This window comes from Loxodonta africana, chromosome 5, assembly GCF_030014295.1.
Source record: "Loxodonta africana isolate mLoxAfr1 chromosome 5, mLoxAfr1.hap2, whole genome shotgun sequence".
Classification (NCBI taxonomy): Eukaryota; Metazoa; Chordata; class Mammalia; order Proboscidea; family Elephantidae; genus Loxodonta; species Loxodonta africana.
In genome coordinates this window covers 25,812,414-25,837,579 of record NC_087346.1, presented here as the reverse complement: position 1 = coordinate 25,837,579, position 25,166 = coordinate 25,812,414, and the positions used below count along the sequence as shown (strand labels likewise).

Below are 25,166 nucleotides of genomic sequence, written 5' to 3'. Positions count from 1 at the left end.
AACCCTCCTGCAACAAACACCTAAAAAAAAAAAATGAATCGATAACATATATGACAATCTACAAACCCTGATCAACAAACATAGAACTAAGGAATCGACCTGAGTAACAGGGGAGCAAGAGACAACACAGAAGCAGCAACTAGTTACCAAGCCTGTGCAGCATCCCAGCTGTGAATCCTTGGAGCTGTTCTTTGGCGTGAATGCGGTGGGCCTGATGGTAGATTCCTGAGACATGGCAAGCACAGGATGCAACCTTAACCCCCTGGGGCAATGTGGGCAGGGACCCAGCCAGCGCACAGAGGCTACACACCAACCTGAGTGACAAGGGAAGTGAGAGACCACTAAGAAGCAGCGACTAGTTGCCAAGCCCACACAGCATCACAACTCCGATTCCTTGGTGTCGCTCTTTGGTGCAAGTGTGGTGGGGCTGATGGTAGTTTCCTGAGACGAGGCAAGCATGGGATACAGCCCTAAAGCCCTGGGGCAGTCTTGACAGGGGACCCACCCAGAACACACAGGCTACACACACCTCTCTAACCTCAGATAAAACAGTGCTCTGGACACAAGGTAAGTGATTTTGTCTATTTTACCACACTACTATCTTCTACCTCTCTGATCCCTCCACTCCTTGCCCCAGCTGGCTTCATAGCATTTGAATTCCCTGGGCCTGAGATAGTAGTGACCTGCTTTTGTCTGATCCATTTTTCTGGCCTGGGAAAAGGAGGAAATTAACAATCTGGGGAAAAATAATTTCCTGACTCCCTTAAACCAGAAGATCAAAGCAGAAGCAGCTCCAGTCCAGGCATAAAAGATCCAAAGACTTTGGCTTTCCCCCCTACATGGAACCAGGTGACCTGTATAATGCAAAAGCAAATCTGCTAAAGGTCTGACTATAATTGTTTCAGCTGAGCAGTGGAAAGGCAGGTTTTGGAGGTCTGATACCACTCTACCTATGAAACAGAGCCCTCACCTACCCAGAGCAGGGACCTGAGGGCTGAGGCTCCATCCACACCACCTAGCCACCCATGAAAGGATTCTGAGAATAATGGTAACTACCAGTCTTTACAGGTATAAGCACTGGGTGCCTAAGATACAGATGCAGAGCTCTAGAGAAGGGAACACTGCTTCCTCACTGGCACTTACAGGAAGGCTGTCAGAACCCTGACCTCCTCAGAGTGTGACCCCTGCCTCTACCAGAAACTGGTGCATACAACTATCACCACTACTCCTCTAAGATAGTAGGTGAGAACCTACACCACACATGAGGTGACTGACCATCAGGACACCTGAGCTGATTCTACTCAAGAATAGTGAATGGACTCATATTCTCCTATACCTGGTAACACCTCTAACCATCTGGTAATAGGACATTAGTGCTTCAAAGGCTCCAATAATCAAGTTAGTGCACTCTAGAAGCCCATGTGAGTATTTTGAAACAAAACAAAACAAGAAGATAGGACTCAGTGAGCAAATATAAAATAAATTATAACAATAAGTTATAGACGGCTCGGAGACTGCAGTCGATATCAAATCACACGAAGAAGCAGACCATGATTGCTTCTACAATGCCCCAAAAGAGAGAATCAAGATATCTCCCAGATGAAGATATATTCCTGGAATTGCCAGATGTAGAAAAGAAAAGATTACTATACAGAACACTTCAAGACATCAGGGACAATATTAGAAATGAAATCAGGCAATGTACGGAAAAAGGCAAGGAACACACAGAAAAAGCAGTTGAAAGAATTAAAAAGATAATTCAAGAACACAATGAAAAATTTAATAAGCTGCAAGTATCCATAGAGAGACAGCACTCAGAAATTCAAAAGATTAGGAACAAAATTACAGAACTAGACAACTCAATAGGAAGTCAGAGGAGTAGAATTGAGGAATTGGAATGCAGAATTGGGGAGATGGAGGATAAGGCAATTGGCACCAATATGTTTGAGGAAAAATCAGAGAAAAGAATTTAAAAAAACGAAGAAACCCCAAGAAACATGTGGGAATGTATCAAGAAAAATAACTTGCGTATGAATGGAATTCCAGAGCAGGGAGGGATAACAGAAAGTACAGAGAGAATTGTTGAAGATCTGTTGGCATAAAACTTCCCTGACATCATGAAAGATGAAAGGATATCTATCCAAGACACTCATTGAACCCCATGAAAGATAGATCACAAAAGAAAATCACCAAGATATATTATCATCAAACATGACAAAACCAAAGATAAGGAGAAAATTTTAAAAGCAGCAAGGGATAAACGAAAATTCACCTACAAAGGAAAAGAATAAGTTCGGACTACTCAGCAGAAACCATGCAGGCAAGAAGGCAATGGGATTACATAAATACAACATTGAAGGAGAAAAATTGCTAACCAAGAATCATACATCCAGCAAAACTCTCTCTCAAATATGAATGTGAAATTAAGTCATTTACACATAAACACAAGCTTAGAGAATTTGCTAATACCAAACCAAAGCTACAACAATTACTAAAGAAATTCTTTGGTCAGAAAATCAATAATATCAGATATCAGCACAACACAAAGACGCAGAACAAAGCATCCTGATATTAACCCAGATAGGGAAATCACAAAAATAAAATAAGATTAAAAAAAATGCTCAAAACACGGAATCACTGATGTCATTATGTAAAAGATGACAATAATCAAAAAAGAGGGACTAAATACAGGAGGCATAGATCTTCCATATGGAGAGGAAATCAAGGTGATATACGGAGAAACAAGTTAGGTTTCTACTTAGAAAAATAGGGATAAATATTAAGGTAACCACAAAGAAGACTAACAATCCCATGCTTCAAAATAAAAACCAAGATAAACATAAAGACTCGCTAAAAACAAATTCAACTACAATGAAAAACAAATTCAACTACAATTTACAAAGAAAAACTTCTCAGCACAGAAAGGTCAGTGGAAAATGAAATTGTCAGCAATGCACACAAAAAAGGTATCAAAATGACAGCACTGAACTCATACCTATGTATACTTACACTGAAAGTAAATGGACTAAATGCACCAAGAAAGAGAAAGAGAGTACGAATTGGATTAAAAAAACATATTCCAGCTATATCCTGCCTGCAAGAGACACACCTTAGACTTAGAGACAAAAACAAACTAAAACTCAAAGGATGGAAAAAAATATATCAAGAAAACAACAATCTATAACAAGTTAGAATGGCAATATTAACTTTTGACAAAATAGACTTTCGAGTTCAATCCACTACAAAGGATAAAGAAGGACTCTATATAATAATTAAAGGGACAATTTACCAGGAAGATATAACCATATTAAATATTTATGCACCCAATGACAGGGCTGCAAGATACATAAAACAAACACTAATGGCATCGAAAAGTGAGATAGACAGCTCCACAAGTATAGTAGGTGAATTCAACACACCACTTTTGGTGAAGGACAGGACATCCAGTAAGAAGCTCAATAAAGACATGAAAGATGTAAATGCCATAATCAACCAACTTGACCTCATAGACACATACAGAACACTTCACCCATCAGCTCCAAAGTATACTTTCTTTTCTAGTGCACATGGAACATTCTCTAGAATAGACCACATATTAGATCATAAAGAAAGCCTTTGCAGAATCCAAAACATATATTACAAAGCATCTTCTCTGACCATAACGCCATAAAAGTAGAAATCAATAACAGAAAAACCAGGGAAAAGAAATCAAATACTTGGACACCGAACAATACTCTGTTCAAAAGAGACTGGGTTATAGAAGACATTCAGGTGGGAATAAAGAAATTCATAGAATCTAATAAGAATGAAAACACTTCCAATCAGAACCTTTGGGACACAGCGAAAGCAGTGCTCAGAGGTCAATTTATAGCAATAAATGCACACATACAAAAAGAAGGACCAAAATCAAAGAACTGTCCCTACAACTTGAACAAATAGAAAGAGAGGAACAAAAGAAACAGTCAGGCACCAGAAGAAAACAAATACTAAAAATTAAAGCAGAATTAAATGAAATAGAGAAGAGGAAAACAATTGAAAGAGTTAACAAGACCAAAAGCTGGTTCTTTGAAAAAATTAACAAAATTGATAAACCATTGGCCAGACTGACAAAAGAAAAACAGGAAAGGAAACAAATAACCCAAATACGAAATGAGATAGGCGATATTACAACAGACCCAACTGAAATTAAAATAATCATATCAGATTACTACAAAAAATTGTACTCTAACAAATTTAAAAACCTAGAATTAACGGATGAATTCCTAGAAACACACTACCTACATAAGCTAACACAAACAGAGCTAGAACAACTAAATAGACGCATAACAAAAAAAGAGATTGAAAAGGTAATCAAAAAACTCACACACACACACACACAAAACCTGTCCCCGATGGCTTCACTATAGAGTTCTACCAGAATTTCAGAAAAGAGTTAACACCACTAGTGCTAAATGTATTTCACAGCATAGAAACGGATGGAATACTCCCAAACTCATTCTATGAAGCCGGCATATCCTGATACCAAAACCAGGTAAAGACACCACAAAAAAAGAAGATTACAGAACTATAAGCCTTATGAACTTAGATGCAAAAATCCTCATCAAAATTCTAGCCAACAGAATTCAACAATATATCAAAAAAAAAAAAAAATTCACCATGACAAAGTGGAATTTATACCACGAATGCAGGGCTGTTTATGCAGGGATGGTTCAACAGTAGAAAAACAATTAATGTAATCCAAAGAAAAAAAAAATTTTTTTTCTTTTTTCTTTTTACCATAAAAATAAAATAAAAAGACAAGAACCACATGATTTTCTCCACTGATGCAAAAATGCATTTGACAAAGTCCAACACCCATTCATGATAAAAACTCTCAGCAAAATAAGAATAGAAGGGAAATTCCTCAACATAATAAAGAGCATTTATACAAAGCCAATAGCCAACATCATCCTGTATGGAGAGATTCTGAAAGCATTTCCCATGAGAGCAGGAACCAGACAAGGATGCCTCTTACCCCCAATCTTATTCAACATTGTGCTAGACGGTCTAGCCATAGTAATTAGGCTAAATAAAGAAATAAATGGCATCCAGATTGCTAAAGTAGAAGAAAAAGTATCTTTAGTTGCAGAAGATATGATCTTATACACAGAAAACCCTAGAGTCCTCAAAAAACAGTGAAACTAATAGAAGAGTTCGGCAGAGTATCAGGATACAAGGTAAACATACAAGAATCAGTTGGATTCCACTACACCAACAAAAAGAACATCGAAGAGGAAATCACCAAATCAATACCATTTACAGTAGCCCCCAAGAAGATAAAATACTTAGGAAAAAACCTTGCCAGAGATGTAAAGGACTTATACAAAGAAAACTTCTAGACACTACTGCAAGAAACCAAAAGAGATCTACGTAAGCGGGAAAACATACCTTGCTCAGGGATAGGAAGATTTAACATTGTAAAAATGTCTATTATACCAAAAGCCATCTATAGATACAATGCAATTCTCATCCAAATTCCAATGACATTTTTTAATGAGATGGAGAAACAAATCACCAACTTCACATGGAAGGGCAAGAGACCCCAGATAAGTAAAGCATTACTGAAAAAGAAGAACAACGTGGGAGGCCTCAGTCTACCTGATTTTAGAACCTATTATACCGCCACAGTAGTCAAAACACCTGCTACTGGTATAATAACAGATACATAGACCAATGGAACAGAGCTGAGAATCCAGACATAAATCTATCCACATATGAGCAAATGATATTTGACAAAGGTCCAAAGTAGGTTAACTGGGGAAAAGACAGTCTTTTTAACAAATGGTGCTGGCATAACTGGATATCCATCTGCAAAACAATGAAACAAGACCCATACCTCACACCATGCACAAAAATATACTCGAAATGGATCAAAGACCTAAACATAAAATCTAAAATGATAATGATCATGGAAGAAAAACTAGGGACAACGTTAGGAGCCCTAATACCTGGCAGAAACAGTATACGAAACAAGAATAAAAATGCAGAAGAAAAACCAGATAATTGGGAGTTCCTAAAAATCAAACACCTATGCTCATCCAAAGACTTCACCAAAAGAGCAAAAAGACCGCCTAGAGACTGGGAAAAAGTTTTTAGCTATGACATTTCCGATCTGTGCCTGCTAAAACCTACATGATTCTGCTAAAACTCAACCACAAATAGACAAATAACCATATGAAAAAATGGGCAAAGGCTATGAACAGGCACTTCACTAAAGAAGACATTCAGGCTGCTATCAGATACATGAGGAAAGGCTCACGATCATTAGCCATTAGAGAAATGCAAATCAAAACTACAGCGAGATTCCGTCTCACTTCAACAAAGCTGGCATTGATCCAAAAAAGACATACTAATAAATGCTGGAGAGGTTTTGGAGAGACTGGAACACTGATACATTGCAGGTGGGAATGTAAAATGGTACAAACACTTTGGAAATGGATTTGGCACTTAAAAAATTAGAGATTGAACTAGCATATGATCCAGCTATCCCACTCCTTGGAATATATCCTAGAGAAATAAGAGCCTTTGCTCGAACAGATATATGTACACTCATGTTCATTGCAGCACTGTTTACAATAGCCAAAAGTTGGAAGCAACCAAGGTGCTCATCAGCAGATGAATGGATAAATAAATTATGGTATATTCACACAATGGAATACTACCCATCGATAAAGAACAACAATGAATCCATGAAACGTTTCATAACATGGAGAAATCTAGAAGACATTATGCTCAGTGAAGTTATTTGCAAAAGGACAAACAGTGTATAAGAGCACTATCATAAGAACTGGAGAAATAGTTCAAACACAGAAGAAAATATTCTTTGATGGTTAGGAGAAGCGGGACGGAGGAAGGGAGGGAGAGGGGTTTTCACTAATTAGGTAGTAGATATGCTTTATTTTAGGTGAAGGGAAAGATAATACACAATACAGGAGAGGTCAACACAACTGGACTAAACCAAAAGCAAAGAAGTTTCCTGAATAAACTGAACGCTTCAAAGGCCAGAGTAGCAGGGGCGAGGGTTTGCGGACCATGGTTTCAGGGGATATCTAAACCAATTGGCATAATAAAACCTATTAAGAAAACATTCTGCATCCCATTTTGGAGAGTTGTGTTTGAGGTCTTAAACGCTAGCAAGTGGCCATCTACGAAGCATCAATTGGTCTCAACCCACCTGGAACAAGGCAGAATGAAGAACACCAAAGACACAAGGTAATGATGAGCCTAAGAGACAGAAAGGACCACATAAACCAGAGACTACATCAGCCTGGTGGCATAATGGTTAAGCACTACAGCTGCTAACCAAAGAGTCAGTAGTTCGAATCTGCCAGGCACTCCTTGGAAATTCTACAGGGCAGCTCTACTCTGTCCTATAGGGCCACCATGAGTCAGAATCGACTCGATGGCACTGGGTTTGGCTTTGGTTTTTACATCAGCCTGAGAGCAGAACTAGATGGTACCCAGCCACAACCGATGACTGCCTTGACAGGGAACAGAACAGAGAACCCCTGAGGGAGCAGGAGAGCAGTGGGTTGCAGATCCCAAATTCTCATAAAAAGACCAGACTTAATGGTCAGACTGGGACTAGAAGGCCATGGTTCCTAGACCTTCTGTTAGCCCAAGACAGGAACCATTCCCAAAGTGAACTCTTCAGATAGGGATGGGACTGGAGTATGGGATGGAAAATGATAGTGGTGAAGAACGAGCTTCTTGGATCAAGTAGACACATGAGACTATGTTGGCATCTCCTGTCTGGAGAAGAGATGAGAAGGCAGAGGGGGCCAGAAGCTACCCAAATGGACACAAGGAGAGAGAGTGGAGGGAAGAATTGTGCTATCTCATTAGAGGGAGAACAGATAGGAGTGTATAGTAAGGTGTATACACATTTTTGTATGAGAGACTGACCTGATTGGTAAACTTTCACTTATAGACCCATAAACACTAATTTAAAAAAAAAAAAAGAGAATGCGGTTTGAACTACCAAGGATGGGAATGGGGAGGTGGGTCAGGAGAGGTCAAGTCAGAGTTTTTCATTCATTTCACAAAGAATTCACCTATATCCCCCAACATAAAGGTGCCTGCCAACTCAGTGAATCAAAGCGCAGCTCATGTCAGTAAAGAGAAGATTCCAAAGGCTTCCACGACCCCCACCCCCACCCCAATCCACTACATTGGAGGAGAGATGAAGACCATAAGAGGATGAGGAGAAGCAAAAGAGCAGATGAGGCTCCCTCCTAAATCCAAGTTCCTCCAGTTACGATTGGGCTGAGCTGACAGAGAGGAAGGGCATGAGACTGATAACTTAAACTGGGATAAGTGGACAGAACTGAACTGGACTGTTTAATATGTGAAAGTAATCAGCTGTGAGATCTGTCCTGCATATCATTAAGGGACTAGAAAGGGAGATTCAGCACAGTCAAAGGCAGTAATTAGAAAAAAATAAATAAGTAAAGCAATTCCATAGTTGTACCCCAGTGAACCAGGCTTTTCAATAAACCAGTTGTACACATACAAAAAAATAAAAAAAGGGAGATACATTAGGCATAAGTGAGCCACATCTTTCTCCCGTGGAGTGGCTGGTGGATTCAAACCACTTACGCTTGGGTTACCACCAAATACTTAACTAGTATACCACTAGGGCTCTTTAGCAACTTATAGAAACTCAAAAAAAAAAAAAGAGAAAAGTTAGCATTGAGTTGACTCTGGCTCTCGGCAAACCCATGTACTTCAGAGTAGAACAAGGCTTAACAGGGATTTCAATCGTTGACTTTTCGGAAGTAGACACCGTGCCTTTCTTCTGAGGCACCTTTGGATAGACTCAAACCTCCAAACCTTTCAGGTAGCAGCCAAGCATGGTAGCTATTTTTACCACTCAGGGACTCCATAAAACAACTAGACTGAGTGGATTAGTTCTACATATATCAATATGGAGAAAATATGTTAAGGTTTAAAAAAAAAGTTGCAGAATGATAAAAATTTGTGTAGGTTACTGATTCATTGAATAATACTTTGTTGTTGTTACACTATGCACAACAGAAGAAAACACTGCCCGGTCTGCACTATCCTCACAATCGTTGTTATGCTTGAGTCCATTGTTGTGGACACTGTGTCAATTCATCCCTTCTCCAGGGACTGGTCCCTTCTGATAACAAGTCCAAAGACCAAGTCTCACCATCCTTGCTTCTAAGGAGCATTCTGGCTGTATTTCTTCCAAGACAGATTTGTTTGTTCTTTTGGCAGCCCTTGGTATATTCAATAATACTTTATTTACTTACATATGCAAACATAGGTATGTTGTGGATATTTATGTAATAAAAACTATCTAAACTTTTATTTATTAAAAAATGATGTGAAGCAGTTTGAGGGCTTAGAACCATAATCTCAGGGGACAACCTGGCCACTTGGTAGAACACAGCTCATAAAGATAATGTTCTACATCCCAGTTTGGCGAGTAGCGTCTGGGGCCTTAAAAGCTTGTGAGTGGCCATCTAAGATACAACTCCTGATCTCTTCCGGTCTGAAGCAAAGGAGAGTAAAAGAAACCAAAGACTCAAGAAGGAAATTAATCCATAGGACCCATGTCCCACACGAACCACAGCCTTTGCTACCATAAGACCAGAAGAACTAGATGGTACACAGCTACCACTATCAACCATTTTGATCAGGGACACAATAGATGGTTCCAGAGAGAATGAAAAAAAAAAAGAAGAAGAACAAAACTCAAATTCCTAGAAAAAGATCAGACCTATTGGACTGGTAGATACTAGAGGAACCCTGAGACTATTGCCTTGGGATGCCTTTTAAACTTGGAACTCAGACTATTCCCAGAGGTCACCTAGCAGCCAAAGACTGAGTGGATCATAGCAATAAATAATATCACCAGTGAATACTGTGCTACTCTAACCAACCACCTAAATGAAACCTAACAGTTAATATTTACTCTACACCAACGATGAGAAGGTAAGGAGGGTCAAGAAGCTAGATTACTAGAAACACAACAACCAGAACGGAAATAATGAGAATGCTGACACATTCTGAGAAGTATAGCCAATGTCACTGAATAATATGTATAAAAAAAAAGTATAGACATTGTTAAATGAGGACCTAATTTCTATGTAAATTTTCTCCAAAATCACAATATTTTTAAAAATGATGTGAAAAGCATACGAAAAATGTTAGCATTTTTAAATCTTTCTTTTAAGATATAAAATAACACACATATGCTTGAAATTTCTTTTTTCCTATCCCATCCCCTTCCTTCTTTCACAGAGATAATCATTATCCTGAGGTTTTTTTCTGTCCCCATTAGTTGTACACCTTTACATTTTGGAAAAAAATCCCATAAAATACAAATTCAGCAAAGCCCTACAAACGTTTTGGAAAACACAACAGCTCTCAGCAGTGTCTTATAGATAGGAGTGATATGGAAGAGTCCAATACGATTATGGCTGTTCTAATCTTCAGGGACTCAGAAAATGGTGACAGGTGGTTGGTCCACGTCAGAAGCGGCCTGGGCAGAATCCCGCAGTTGTCTCTTTCTGTAAATCAGTATAACTCTTATCGGCTTGGATTCAAGAGGCTGCTCCGTTGTTACTTCTGAATGAGAAAAAAAAAAATTCTCTTGGCATAAACATATTCTCAGATACTAGACTCATCTCAGTTCCTGATAAAATGGACTTTCTTAAGGATTTCCTCAAAGCACTGAGATACATATCATACAACCAAGAAATAGCAAAAATATGAAGGGAAGGATGATACATGATACTGGTTCTGAATCTAAAATCCACCTTGTAAAATGGGCTGTTGGCAGTTAGCTATGATGTCCAGGTGTTATTGAGACAATTCTGACTCACGGCGACCCCATGTGTTGCAGAACAGAACTGTGCTCCATAGGGTTTTCATGACGGTGACCTTTTGGAAGGAGATCGCCAGGCCTTTCTTCCAAGGCATCTCTGAGCAGGTTTGAACTGCCAACTTTGTGGTTAGTATCAGGGCGCTTAATTGTTTGCACCACCCAGGGGCCCCTTAGCTATGATTTTTTTTTTTTTTTAATGACTAGCTAGACTCAAATAATACTAGCTACTGAGTCTGGCCTCAGAGAAATCTCTACTAGTCTATTGTTGTCTTTTATACAAATTTACTTGACATCATTATCTTATTTAATCCTCACAAATATCCTAAGATTTAGATACCATTTTTATCTGAATTTTAGAGATTAAGAATTTGAGGCTGAGATGGAGAAACTGGCCACGGATGACAGAACTGCTAACAGTGGGGCAGGGGTTCACACTCTGAAAAGGCTGTTTGACATCAAGTCCTTTTTTTCTCAATGATTCTGGTTCTTTTCAAACTGTTTCAAAGAGCACTGGATCCCTGAGGTACCTCAGGGACACTGAGCAAGAAAAGGGGGAGAAATAAAACAGGCAGTGCTCTTGGCCCCTCACTTTGGTTTCAACCAGAGTGCATCTGTTAGATATATCAGGGTTCCATTTAAAGTTTTGTTTGAAAAAGTCTCCAAACCACTGTATCCTACCATGCTCTGTCCTGATGCTGTTACAAGATGCACTAGCAACTTCTTGACATCGTGGACTTGGTCTTTTCTTTGATCTCACAACAGCATGCTATCTCCCGCTATCCATGAGCCACCCTTCTGAAGAAGCAGTAAGAAGACCCCTAGGCCCAGCTTCATTGTCCTTGGTCATGCTGTGGGCTCCAGGACAGTTGCTGTCTCGGCATCACCCATGACTCCTACCAGGCTCACTCTTTCTTAGAAAAGCCATTAAATTATTCACAGTACCTGAAGCCTTCTCTGAATAAGCACAACTCATTGCTGTGATCATTGATCTTTCCTCCAAGAGGGAAGTGATGTCTTTTTCAAATATGTTCAAGCAATTTTTGATAACAAATTGTACAAGAGAAATCTGGAACACAAAATGGCAAAAATGTTTTTTTTTTTTTTAATATGACAAAGTTATAAATCACATTTCATATAGGCACCCTAAATCTAAACAAAATGTGAAAAAAATCTGAGACAAATTCAGAGTTGATGTGAAAGCAAATAAACTAGTTTTCTCTAAGAGACTGTGATACTTTCAAGAGTAGTTTGGGCAAAGACGTTAAAAATGCACTTAATCAGTGAAATAAACATGAAATTTGTGTCCCTGGCTTAATGGTTAATATTTTTATACCAATGGCTACACAGTTAACATTCAGATAATTTTTAAATTACCCACATATGGTGTTGGGGGTAAAGATGTTATTCAATTTATAAAGCATCCGATACATGAAAATTCATGAAATTCACTTCTTAAGTGAAGAAGTATCTGAAGCGTGAGAAGTGGAATTTCTCTGTGGGCTGACTGTGAAGGAATGGGGCAGTGGGGTAGAAAAATCTGTCTGTCTGTCTAACTGCTGTCCTTCCTCAAGCATTGCCTTGCCTTAGGCTTGCTCTGTGGGGGTGCTAGGGGGAAATTGTGATCTTATTAAGCACCCTGCTGCTCCCTTAGGATGTTCTGGAATCTTTTACTAGTTTCTTCACCCCAATAGCAGACATAAAAGGGCAGCCAAGTATTTCTGAGTGGGCCAGTGCTGGCAGAAGTCTAGTGTGTGTGGAACCAAGGGTGCTCATATTGCCTGGCCCCCTGGGATGTGCATGGGCACAACTGCAAGCAATGCCTAGATGAGCTCGGTGCTGTCAGAACTACCAGTGTTTAGATGAGGGGGCTGGCTTGGAGACTTTGCCCAAGGTTACACATCCAGCAATGGTAAGGTTGAGAGTTGAAGCTTGGCTTGTCTAACTTCAAAGCCCAGGTTTTTTCTATCGTATCACATCACTTTTTTATCTCTCTATGGTTTGGTCAGAGCCGTGGTGGCACACTGGTTAAACAGCACGCTGCTAACCGAAACGTCAGCACTTCAAATTCACCAGCCACTCCTTGGAAACCCTATGGGGCAGTTCTACTCTTTCCTATAGGGTTGCTGTTAAGTCGGAATCCACTTGATGGCAATGGGTTTTGGTTTATGGTTCAGTCAGTCTTCTATTTAGTGTCCTGAATGGGAAAGAAGTGACTCAGCTGCTCTCAATTTCCCACTTAACGACCCACCTTCCCATATCCCACCATGATAAGACAAATGACTCTGCCATCCCAGAAGAGTAGGATTAAAGTGTGTACTTTTAAGAAATAGTGCTTTAGATAACAACCTGATTTTCAAGTTCGAAGTGAGGACTCAGGCCCCAAAGGCATAAAAAGGAGAAATAGGATCACCTTTTTTGTCAATTCATTTTCCAGTCCTGGGCTGCAGGAAGTAGAAGACCAAAGGATGCTTGGGGCGATGCAGACTGATAAATTATATGCAGTCATCTGATTCGATGCAGAATTTTGTTCAATGTTGTATAAAGCCCCAAAAAGGTATCGCAGGAGAACAACATTGGCTTTTGGAAGTTGGTCTAAAAGCCTTGAAATACAGAAAAACACACTCTTAAGTCATTTCTTTAAGAATTTGTAAATAAGGAGAGAGACAAGACATTTTTTTTGTCCACAATGTGCATAACCCAGTGAAAACCCTAAAAGAATGTAGAACTCTGTCTCATAAAAAATGCTGCCTGCAATATTTCCCAGAAACCACTACCATGTGTTTAACAACAATAAAAAAAAACCAAAACCTGTTGCTGTCGAGTCTATTCCAACTCATATCGACCCTATAAGACAGGGCAGAACCCCTTCATAGCATTTCCAAGGAGCACCTGGTAGATTCGAACTGCCGACCCTTTGGTTAACAGCTATGGCACTCAGCCACTATGCCACAGGGTTTCCGTGTTTCACTTGGACTAATCTTATTAATGTAGAATTTAATATAAATTTAGTACACACAAACCCCATAACATTCCAGAATGTGCTCAATTAACACTCACAAAAGTTACTGATGAAATTAAACAGCAATTGCATTGACAATACTCCCTTTATTTCCAAGGTAACAACGAAAAACATGCCGCCTGATGATAAAAGTTCAAATCTTATCTACTAAGACATATAAGTACGTTCTGAGATCTGCTCTGCTCAGCAGCATCCAAGGTCAATTTTATTCCAAATCAATCTCAATGGTACCACTTTCTTCTACAAGTTTACAAGAGTATAATTGTCAATGTTCTAATATTTGTGATTGATGTTTTTTTTTGTAATCATGCATTGGAACTGTTTCTCAGTTCATATTCAGAGTTTTACTTTTTTTTTTATACCAAGATGCTGCAACTAGGAGAAAATATGGTCACCAAAACGGCACCAGCAACAGGGAGCCCAGCTCTGAGTACTATGGACTGATGATACACCCTTAAAGTAGTGTGAAGTACACAGGTTTTATACTAGCAGCAGCAACAAGCTATGGGATGTGGTACTTGATGTACCCAAACGGTCTCCTCTAAAGTGTAATAGGAGTGCAGTTGGTAACATGCACAACAGAGAGCTACAGGACTTGGTGCTCACTGTACTCAAATGGTCTTCTCTAAACTATAAGAGAAATAGAGGTGGTATTTTGTTCCATCGCCTTGTTTTTTGGTGACTTTCACGCTGTTCCTTAGTTTCTAACTCTTCAATGCAAATACTATGTTCTATTGCTAGAAGGGGGTTCACCAAAAGTATTGTGAAGGTGATAATTCATAACATTTGCAAGTCGCGAAAAAAGAGTTGTTCTCAACAGGCATATACACATACTACACACTATTGGAATTCTAGGGTTTTTTCATAGAAGGAAAGCTTAGGAAATGGAGTTACTGAGTACTTTTTTCCTATTCTGCTATGTTGCTCATAACATTCATGATGAGTCCTGCCAGAAATTTCTGCTTGCATGGGCATAGACCTGGAATTCTTTGTGATCATTTCTTGACTTTGCAATTTGAGCTTCTGTTTTCTCTGAGTCTTGTAGGAAGCTAATTATCACTCCACCATGTTCCCCCAGAACCTCTGAGTGTCCCTTTTATAGCACTGATGACACTTCAGTTTATCTACTTCTCTCCTCCACCAGCCTCTGAGTTTCTTGAGGTGAGAGATTAGATCCTTCACCTCTGTGTCCCGAGAGAATAGCGAGTTGCAGGCATGAATGTATACAGAAATGCTTCATTAAATTTACTTCCTGAGCATAACAAGACTTTCTAGTTAGTTGAAAATTTGAGAAATTTAAATAATAACGCTGTCAGAGTTGGCCTCTACCACCTCTCTTGGACTAACAGATTTCATCTCCTAGTAATTTCAAATATTCAGAAGGTGCACAATAGTCAACGGACCCCTATTAGTAAGGTGAGGAGAAAAACAGTAACTTGGTGACAGCAGCAACGTAGACATCTACTTTTAAACTGGCCTCCATGGATGTGACCACATGAAACCCTTTGGCAGTGGTCCTTATTTAGTAGGCAAAGTTGTACAATAGAAGCTATTTTTTCCTGAGCATGTGTTGGTTGTATTTTTGAGGCATGGCCAGAGCTGGGTAATGACTGCATCATTACCTCTGGATTCCAGTTATTTTCTCCTCCTCATTCCCTTCATCAATAACAGTAAGCCATTGATAATACAGATCAGAGGAAAATACACTTTCCTGGATGTTTCTAAAAAAATCCTAAAATAGATGAAAAATAATATTATTCTTAGGGCAAACGTGTATTATACAAATGATAGAGATCACACTTAGTTGAAAAATTCAGTTTGGTCCCCACTTCCTTTATAGCCACCCACACTGTGACATCCACAGAGCTCGGCTTCACCTCTTTGCTGACTTGCACACCCATAAGCAGGTGCTTGGATTTTCTCCAGCTAAAACTAGTGGCATAAAAGCAGAGTCTGGGCTGTGATGGGAATAAAGGTAAAGCCCCTTTCTATCTTCTGAAATCTGCTTATGTACAGTTTAGCCAACTGGTACAAATTACAAGGCCTGGTGATAAACATCCTAAATCCTATTATTTTCTTCAAAAGAGATACATACACATTTTGATGATCTATTTCAGCCATGGTGTTCTTAATTCCTGGCAAGAAAAGTTCTGAAACAAACACCGCACACACAAATACAGGCACACACACACACACACACACACATAAAACAGGAGTAGGTCTTCTGACTTGAGATATATGTGCTTCTTGGAAAAACCTCCTCTCATAAAAGCTTCGTTTTTCATCTCTTTAAGGGTTTTTGTTGTTTCTGTGCACCCCTGAGTGGATTCAGACTCATCATAGTGACCCCATGTGACAGAAGAGAACTGCCTGATAGGGTTTCCTAGGCTGTAATCTTTATGGGAGCAGAATGCCAGGCCTTTTCTCCCCAGGAGCGGCTGGTGGTTCAAACCACTGACCTTTCCGTTAGGAGCTGAGTGCTTAATGATTGTGCCACCAGGGCTCCTCGCCTTAACTGGAAAGGTGGGATAGGATATCATATTTTCTGGGGGTTTAGTTTCTTTGGGAAGTAAAATGTTCCAAAACAGAAAGAAATGATCAAAATTTAGATACAGCAAAACTTCAGGCCTCTGAGTACTAGAGCCACAGGTATGCACAGGCCAGCTTCCTAAGTGGTGACCTGGAAAATCTGTCTTAATATCATACAGTTGGGCCTATTAAAATTTATTAAGCTTAATTTTAGTGTGATAACAAGGGGAAAACGTCAGATCACCTTGCTAGCTTCCAAGTCACATCTTTCTGCCAGTGGTCTCACTAAATAAATAGCTCGAACACTCACCCAACACCCCCACAACAACAAGCACAAAAAAACATTGTCTTTGAGTCTATTCTGACTCATAGTGACCATATAGGACACAGAAGAACTGCTCCACAGGGTTTCCAAGGAGCAGCTGGTGGATTCTAACTGCCAATCTTTATGGTTAGCAGTCAAAACACGCCTTAGCTCTTAACCACTGTGCCAGGAGACTTCTCTTAATAGCAGCTACTACAGGAAATGCCTCAGGGCAACTATCATGATCACAATCTGGAAATCATTCACTCTTTCTTATATTTACTGAGGTCCTGTGTGTGTCAGGCTCTGCTTTGCGTTCTGAGGACTTAGCTGTGAAGAAAACGGACAAAGTCAGTTTCCCAAGTCCCTCCCACCCTCCACTCATTAGAGCAATGGTGACCTTGCTTCCTCTGCATCCTTCCAACAGGGCACTGCCTGAACAGAAGCATGTCCCTTCTTCCATTACCAGTGCCCTGTAAGGATCCCAAGGAGACCAAACACCGAGCTCACAAAATAACTATAGGGCAAAAATTCAGCTTAGGCTGTTGGTACATGCAGAATTCTGCATACTGTCTTGGTGGAAGTCTCACAGTAAGGGGCCACAGCCTTTTGATCTGGGGGCTGGCTAATTTATGCTAACCTACGTGTTAAAAGCTAGTGGACAGGAGGGTGTTACAGAAAAGCAGGTACACACTAGTGACAGAACATTTGTTGCTATATATTTTCATATGGACCGAGACACAGGTTTGCAAGAAACGTCCATTTACTGATGCATATATGATGTCCCCTTTACCAAGACAGATTTGATTGTAAATAAACTCGTGAAGTAATATTAAATGGGCACCTGGCCACTTGACTGGAAAGGGAATACAGAAAACTCTTCTTTACTTATGTCTAGGGCAAGGCACTTTTGACCTTTATGCCTCAGCCTGAGTTGGAGGCCCTGGGCCCTGTTTCTACCCTGCTTTCCTTGTATCTCCGCCACGCTGGGGACCAGAGCCCTGAAGCAGGCCTGCAGAGGCTGTTCTGGGATCAACACTTTGCTTAAAGTTGGTCTTGGATGTAGATTCTATTTTCACAATATGTGAGGCATCTCTAAGGATGTGAAGAGCAAGGCATTTGAGAAGAGCAGGTTACCACGTGGCAGGTTAAGCACAACACGTATTAACAAAGAATGCCGAAGGTGGTCAAGATGAAAGAAGGCCCAATGGTAGCATCATTCCTATGGCACTTTTAAAGTGAAAGGCATGAAGAGAACGGGAAGGAATGATGATAAAACCAGTGGAGCTGTTGGTGGCCTGACTGAGCATTTATTTATTCATTTTATTTTCTTCTAGTTTAAGTGAAAGTTTACAAATCAAGTCAGTCTCTCATACAAAAACTTATACACACCTTGCTATGTCCTCCTAGTTGCTCTTCCCCTAATGAGTACAGCACACTCCTCCTCTCCACCCTGTATTTTCCGTATGTATTCAATGAGCTCCTGTCCCCCTCTGCCTTCTCACCTTGCCTCCAGACAGGAGCTGCCCACATAGTCTCATGTGTCTGCTTGGGCCAGGAAGCTCACTCCTCACCAGTATCATTTTCTGTCGTATAATCCCGTCCTATCCCTGTCTGAAGTTGGCTTGGAGAATGGTTCAGTCTTGGGCTAACAGAGGATCTGGGGACCGTGACCTCTGGGGTCCCTCTAGTCTCATGGACTGAGTATTTTTGGACTCATCATAAGGTAAAAATTTCCTTACTATGGGAAATTTTTGTCATTATTTTCAAAAGTTTAAAAAGAAATTTCTTTTGGAAACTTTGCCATCATTTCCGGTGAGGAGCTCTTCAAAGGTAGGATACTTGTGTGTGTGTAAGTGCGTGCTTTCAAATTTTTATTTATTGAATTTTTTTGCACGTGGCATACAGACAGGTGCTTTTAACACCCACGGCAGTTTCCTTGCCTTTCTGTAATGTTTTTCAGATTTTCAAATTCTGACTGTATTATACCTACTATGGCTCTTTGCCAATCATGAAGAAGGAAGCCAATCATATTTCTATACAGCTACACTGTGTGAAGATAATGCTAGAACCTTCCTTACCTTTAAGACAGATGCTACTACGAAAACCGACTCATCCTCCCAATTCACCTTCTCTCCTGAGTTTAGTTTCTGCTTGAGGGCTCCACATGCTCTGACACTGGCCGATATTCTGAAGATGCCCTCTGTCAGAGGCCCTTTTTGGTTAAGAAAGAAAAGCATATCCTGGGGGGAAGGAATGGAAAAGACAATATGCAGAATTTCATACACACAAGCCTCAGCACAAGCTTGTCCTTGTTGGCATCCGGAGCTAGGCTACAGGAGAGTATGGTGCTCAAGCTGGAAGGACTCAAGTCAATTCTTTAGATTTTTTTTTTTTTTTTTCGCGTCTCTAAATATGTTTTCTATTCATTGGTCCACTCTACATTCCTACACTGAAACACTTCAAACACTTGTTTTATTCAGATTTTCTTTTTCAGTAAATTTACACTTCTAAATCAAACTTCTCTGTCTACTTTAAGACTTGTGTTACATCGCCCCGTCCTACCTCACCATTCTTTCCCCATTTGCTTATCCCTTTTAAACAACTGTATCCCCCATTCCTACTTCTTGTATTTCCTCTCCTCTTTCAAAATCAGGCTCAAAAACCTTCTCCTCCAGATAGCCTTCTCCAAATAAATCCTCTCAGCACTTTCTGGAAAACCTGGTGGCGTAGTGGTAAAGTGCTACTGCTGCTAACCAAAAGGTCGGCAGTTCAAATCCACCATGCGCTCCTTGGAAACTCTATGGGGCACTTCTACTCTGTCCTGTAGGGTTGCTATGAGTCAGAATTGACTTGATAGCAATGGTTTAGTTTGGTTTCTTACTTTTTCATTTCCTTTTTCTCTATCTTTATGTCTCCTGCTTGCAGTCAGGGGCCTATCTAGGGAAAGCAGTGCCTAGGGCAATTAGTGTTAAATCTCTCGATGATCTCTCCCCCTGGCCATGGAAAGTGTGGTGGCGAATAGAAACTGTTCTGGCACCCTTCCTCAAGTGGTGCCCAGGGCACACAGTCAGAGCACAGGACAGGCACCCTACCTGCCCAACTCCCCCTACCCCCAGCTAGGCCTCTGCTTGCAGTGTAGAAAGATAATAGGTGTTGGAGTCAGGTAATCTGTGGCATTGAAATGTATTTTACCACCTATTCACTGTGTGACCTTGGGGAAAGTACAGTACTTACCTATATTAAAAAAAAGCTTTTGTTTATCTCATTTGTGAAATGGGCATGATGATAATCACAAACCAAAACAAACCAGTTGTCCTGGGACAATTCCAACTCCCAACAATCCTATAGCACAGAGTAGAACTGCCCATAGGGTTTCCAAGGAGCAGCCAGTGGAATCCAACTGCCAACCTTTAGGTTAGCAACCCAGCTCTTAACCACTGCAACTCCAGGGCTCTCTGATGATAATGATAAGGACCCCAAATTTTCCGTGAAAGTTGCAGGGTCTGGGGTGGTACCCAGCATGCCCTTAAGACGATGATTTTCTTCACATCAAGCATGTGAAGCACTAGTATAGCCCCTGGAGGGATATTACATACTCAGTAACTGTAAACACTGATGGTTTAATACACTACTTTGAGACAACACAAGCTAAACTTTGTGGCTTTCCTTTGACTTATTCTATCAGGATTAAGATATTGGTATATGCCAGAGGGTAAGTCTTGTAGTTTTAAGCTTATGCACTTGAAATAAAATCAAATGCCATCTGAAATATTAAATCAAACACCATCTGAAATATTTTGAGTTGTAAGATTGAGTAGTCTCAGCTGAAGAAGCAACTAAGGGAAAGCTGAGAGTAGCGAGAAGCTCAAGGAAGGAGCTGAAAGGAGAATGTGAAAGGAGGTGGAACCTCTGCTTCAGAGACTGGTAAACACAGAGCACGTTCTGACTTATCTGAGCAGACATATGTGGGTCTTTTCTGAAACTACTGGAATGGAAAAATTACCTTTTTCTCTGTGTCTACCTTATGATTCTGCAATAACTAAGTCAAATTTTTATTCTTTGAAAGAATATAACAAAGCTTCTCAGCCAAAGCCAGGGGCTGTCTAGTGCTTTCTCCACTTAGAAATAGATTTGGATGAGAACACATGGGCTTGCAGAGCTTTCTCTTCCTCAATCTCCCTCCTCAGGGGGGCCACAGAAGGCCAAAAGGAGACCTACCCGGAGAGGAGTGGGCAGGTCATCACTGGGACAAACATCTTTGAGTGAAACCCCAAAGAGCTTCCCTGGCTCGGGGGATGGTAGAGCCCTGCACACGTTGTCCTGGCAAGTGCTGGGGTTCCGCCGAAAGGCCCAGTTCACCATAGGCCATTTCTTTTCACCTGTCTTCTGGCCTGCATCTAAGAAAGAAGTGAGATTATTAGAAGTAGTAGATTAATTCACTTAAACTTATTTCCACTGTTTTCATTTGCAGAGCATGTTGTTTCCTAGGGCTGGAAGAGAGAGAAAGGGAGTCATTCAGTGTGTAGAATTTCCCCCGTCCTGGGCAGGTGGATCACATCCTCGTGGTGGTAACTTGTTCTGTTTTCCCTTATTCTATAAATGGATAGTTACATCCAGAGGCTTCATCAGACTCAGGTTCAATTCTTCTGGAGGTGACACTTCCTACAGCTGCTATCTGCTCCTGCTGCAGTGCCTCTGAGGCACCGAATGCGTGGTGGTACAAGTTCACTGATGTTAAATACGATCCATGAGGATCAGATCCCATTTGATAAGCTAAAAAATGTAGTATAAAAATCAAGTAGAGTTTGATAATCACCTACCTTTACGGTAAGTCTCCCCCCTCTAGATTTCCTCTTTGGCTTTCTGAGTGAGTGCCTGACTATTGTGAACTTTTTCTTATCAAAAAGATCTGCCCTTCATGACTCAACCTCCCTGACCCCAGCTCCTGGGCAGCCTATAACTCCTTCACTCTGAGGGGCCACAACCCTCAGGCAGTTCCATGCACGATGTGCCTCCCCCTGAGGACAGGATTCTTGGGAAGTCACCTTTAAATGCTGGCTGTGTGATGAGAACTCAGGTGGCCTTGTTTCTTGTAACACCGACCATGCTACCCAGAGATGATTTTTAGCTACCCAACAGTCCCTGTCAAAGGAATGCTGAACAAGAAGAGCTTTTCTAAGACCAGGTGGTCAGCAATGAAACCTGAGTTCAGAGAGGTCTTTTCTAATACTCAGCTATGGATGTTTCCTGATAAGATATCCTAATATTTTCTTAAGCTGCTTAGAACCAGATGCTAAAAGAGTCCATAGACGAGCCAAGTTGTGGGAGGATAAACAGATGAGCAACATTTCACCAAATATCCTTAAATACCCATTGACTTGGCTTTTCTAGGATGTGGCAAGTATAACCTTAGGTGCGGTACTTCCGGTGCCGGATCAGAGGGTTCTGCCAGGTACGGGAACAAATTACTTAATCTCTTTGAACTTCAGGTTCCTCAACTTTAACATGACATCTCATGGAACTGAATACTAAAATGGATGAAATGTGTAATGTACTCCTCAGCTCAAGGCACAGCACATAGTAACCTTGTTGAGAACGATTTTCCTCACTCAGAGGGCCCAAGGCAATCAAGACATCAGTCTCCTCCTCTGAAAGCAGACCCCATCCCCTTCTCCATTTGGCTTAGCACCCTCCAGAGGGTATGCAGTCATGAAGGATTGCCACCATTCCACCTAACTAAGACTCTTTCTTCCTGCCCTAACATTCACACTCCATCGTTTTAAAAGTCTCAAGGAAAACAAACACATTCCTCAATCCAGGAAGGGATTTCTATACATCCAGCAATGTCAACATGTGCAAATGTTGAACGTAGAGGTTAATATGTAGGTGAAGTAGTTGTACTCGGCCTGGTTTCCCTACCCTTGACCTGATTTTATTATTTCTAAAACTATCCAAATGTATTCAGTTATTTAGCTTTAATACCTCTTAAGAACATTGCTCTATCCGTTGATTTAAACCCAGTGCCGTCGATCGATTCTGACTCATTTGATTTAAAGCTATATATAAAGCTACTCTGTGACATAAACAGGAGGCAAAGTATAAACTGAGTTCTGTACTTTCTCAAAAGGACTTTGGGGCTTAGATGGACCTTTTGTTACGTACACTATCTTGTGTAAGAGTTCATGTTGCTCTGGGACCAATGAAAATAATGCTATTGTCATGAAAACTATGAGATATTGAACAAGCTAACTTTATAGAAACCTAGCCTTTCTTCAACGGTCCTGGCAAGATTGGAGTAGTGTTACCTCATGCTTGTAAATAGGGTATTAATATTAAAAAATAAAATGTGTAAAACTTTGTGCTTATAGAATAACTATCATAAAAATAAAAACACTTTAAGTGGGAATTCCATTCTGGCCACACTATGCCTCAAATTAATAATACATTTTCTTCAAAAAGAGAAATACTGATGAGAAAATACAGGAATGGTAGGAAAAAGAATGGTAAGAAGGAAGATTAAAAAGCCCCTAACCATACACACTCGGTCCTGCTCCAGTCTAGTCCTCGGTCAGAAGCACACAGGGAAAGTGAGCTTGGTCCTCATGGCTCGCTGTGGAGGTAGAACTTAGAGGCCACTTCAGCCCAAGCTCAGAATAGATTCCAGTTCAGCTCCGAAACTCTTCTACTCCACTCTTCCATTCCTGTGTGTCTAAGCTAAGCAGTCATAAATCCCCTTCTGCTGTGGCCTAGATCCTGAGGAAAGCCCTGAGATGGGGAAAACATGACTTTCCAGGCCTTAAGAAGCCCGTATTCTAATAAGACACACAGATATGTACACACATACTTAAAATATGCATGAAGGGCCCTGGGGATACAGAGAAGGGAACTACTACTACCTGGAGGAATGAAAAGAAGCTTTCTAGAAGTGAGTTGGCTCTTGAGGACAGACCCTTGGCATTTCTCTCAGTCTCATTCTTGGTGAAGATTGGATCCTTGCCTACACTGCCCTTCTCCCTGACATGGAGAATCAGCTCTGTGTTATGATTTTGTTTCTAGGAATGGAGACATGAGTTGAGAGAAGACACCTGCAGGAGGGGAGGGACTCACTTTTCTGCTCCTGGCTCCTCAGTGGGTGCCTGGGCTTTAGGACGAACGGACCTCCCATCTCTGGGAATGGCTTCTCCAGTAAGAAGGGCTCCTGGAGAGTGGATGAAGATATGGAGCCCCTTAGGCGGTGTGGCAGGAGTGCAGTGGCTTGAAGATGGCTCATTTTTATTCCATAGGGATGTTCATGTCCTATACAGAGAAACATGTACATACAGATTCAGGCCGACTGGTGATGGGTGTGATCAAAGCTACCTTACGGCACCCACGTGCACCACACTGGCGTGTGGGCCTCGGAGATAAAGAAGGCTCTGTCTCCTGTGTGTGCTCTCAAGGCGGAGACCGTGCACAAAGCAGGGGCCCAAGAAAGGTGTTTAAAAAATGTAAAGAGAAAATAGTCTTTAAAATATGTTACCTGATTGGAAAGTAGAGATCAGTTTGAGTACTACACCATGTTGACTTTTACTATGTTTCCATCCGAGAATATTTAAAGCCCTCTAGAAACTAACTAGATCTGAGCATCTTAGGCAAACTACCTGACCACCACCCCAGCCTAAATTCATCATTTAAAGCACTTACCATCAATATTACACAGATTTGTACAGATTAGAGTAACAAAGTAAATATATTAATAAACATTGGCAGTTAATGTTCTTTAAATAATTGGATGATACGTGTCAAGACTCACTAGGATCACTCTTCTCTAACACGTATGTCCATGTAACAGGTATTTCATTACATTTCATTAATGCTATAGCCAGAGCAGCAGGTAGAGTTGCCTTTATGCTTACCTCCTCTCCCCCTCCCCCCACCCCCCCGCTGGAGTGAGGGTGGCCCTCACAGGCAGAATTAGAAGTAAGGCTGCAGAGTATTGGAAGCCCAGAAGCCAACTCCAAAACAGTGTTTACACAGAGAAACGGAACCCTCAATCATTAGGTGTTGAGAGCCAAATGATATCTTTTGCTCTTTCATGCTTCCAATGGCTTCCTCTCCATCGAATTCTCAGAGACCCTGTGCTGCAACATAGATTGAGCTTTTTAAGAAGAGAGCAAACACTCCCTTTCTTCTAGTTCTGACTGACTGTAAGGTGGTGAGCTCTTGCCTTTCCGTTTCTCCTGGTATAAATACAATATGAATGCTCTGTTCATAACAAGAACTAAGCCACAAAGAAGCTTCCATGAGAGCAACAAAATAAAACAAATTCATCAGGGTAACCAGGAGCTAATCCACAACTAAGAAGTGAAAAAAAAAAAAATTAAAAGCACATGAAAATCCATGTACAGAATGGCTGTTAAAGGACCCTCGTAAATGAC

General features: G+C 40.7%; 1 protein-coding gene across 1 annotated transcript in view; it reads right to left on the bottom strand.

Annotated features, from left to right (window-relative positions):
- The window catches only part of LOC111749206 (rho GTPase-activating protein 20-like), a 98,435-nt gene that overhangs the window by 48,767 nt on the left and 24,502 nt on the right, over nucleotides 1-25,166 (bottom strand). The window contains exons 8-13 of the mRNA XM_064286265.1: nucleotides 23,857-24,045; nucleotides 20,968-21,146; nucleotides 18,828-18,989; nucleotides 15,536-15,645; nucleotides 13,305-13,494; nucleotides 11,837-11,960 (exon numbers count right to left, since the gene is read on the bottom strand). Coding sequence (XP_064142335.1) covers nucleotides 11,837-11,960; nucleotides 13,305-13,494; nucleotides 15,536-15,645; nucleotides 18,828-18,989; nucleotides 20,968-21,146; nucleotides 23,857-24,045 — 954 coding nt within the window. The remainder of the gene's footprint in view (nucleotides 1-11,836; nucleotides 11,961-13,304; nucleotides 13,495-15,535; nucleotides 15,646-18,827; nucleotides 18,990-20,967; nucleotides 21,147-23,856; nucleotides 24,046-25,166) is intronic.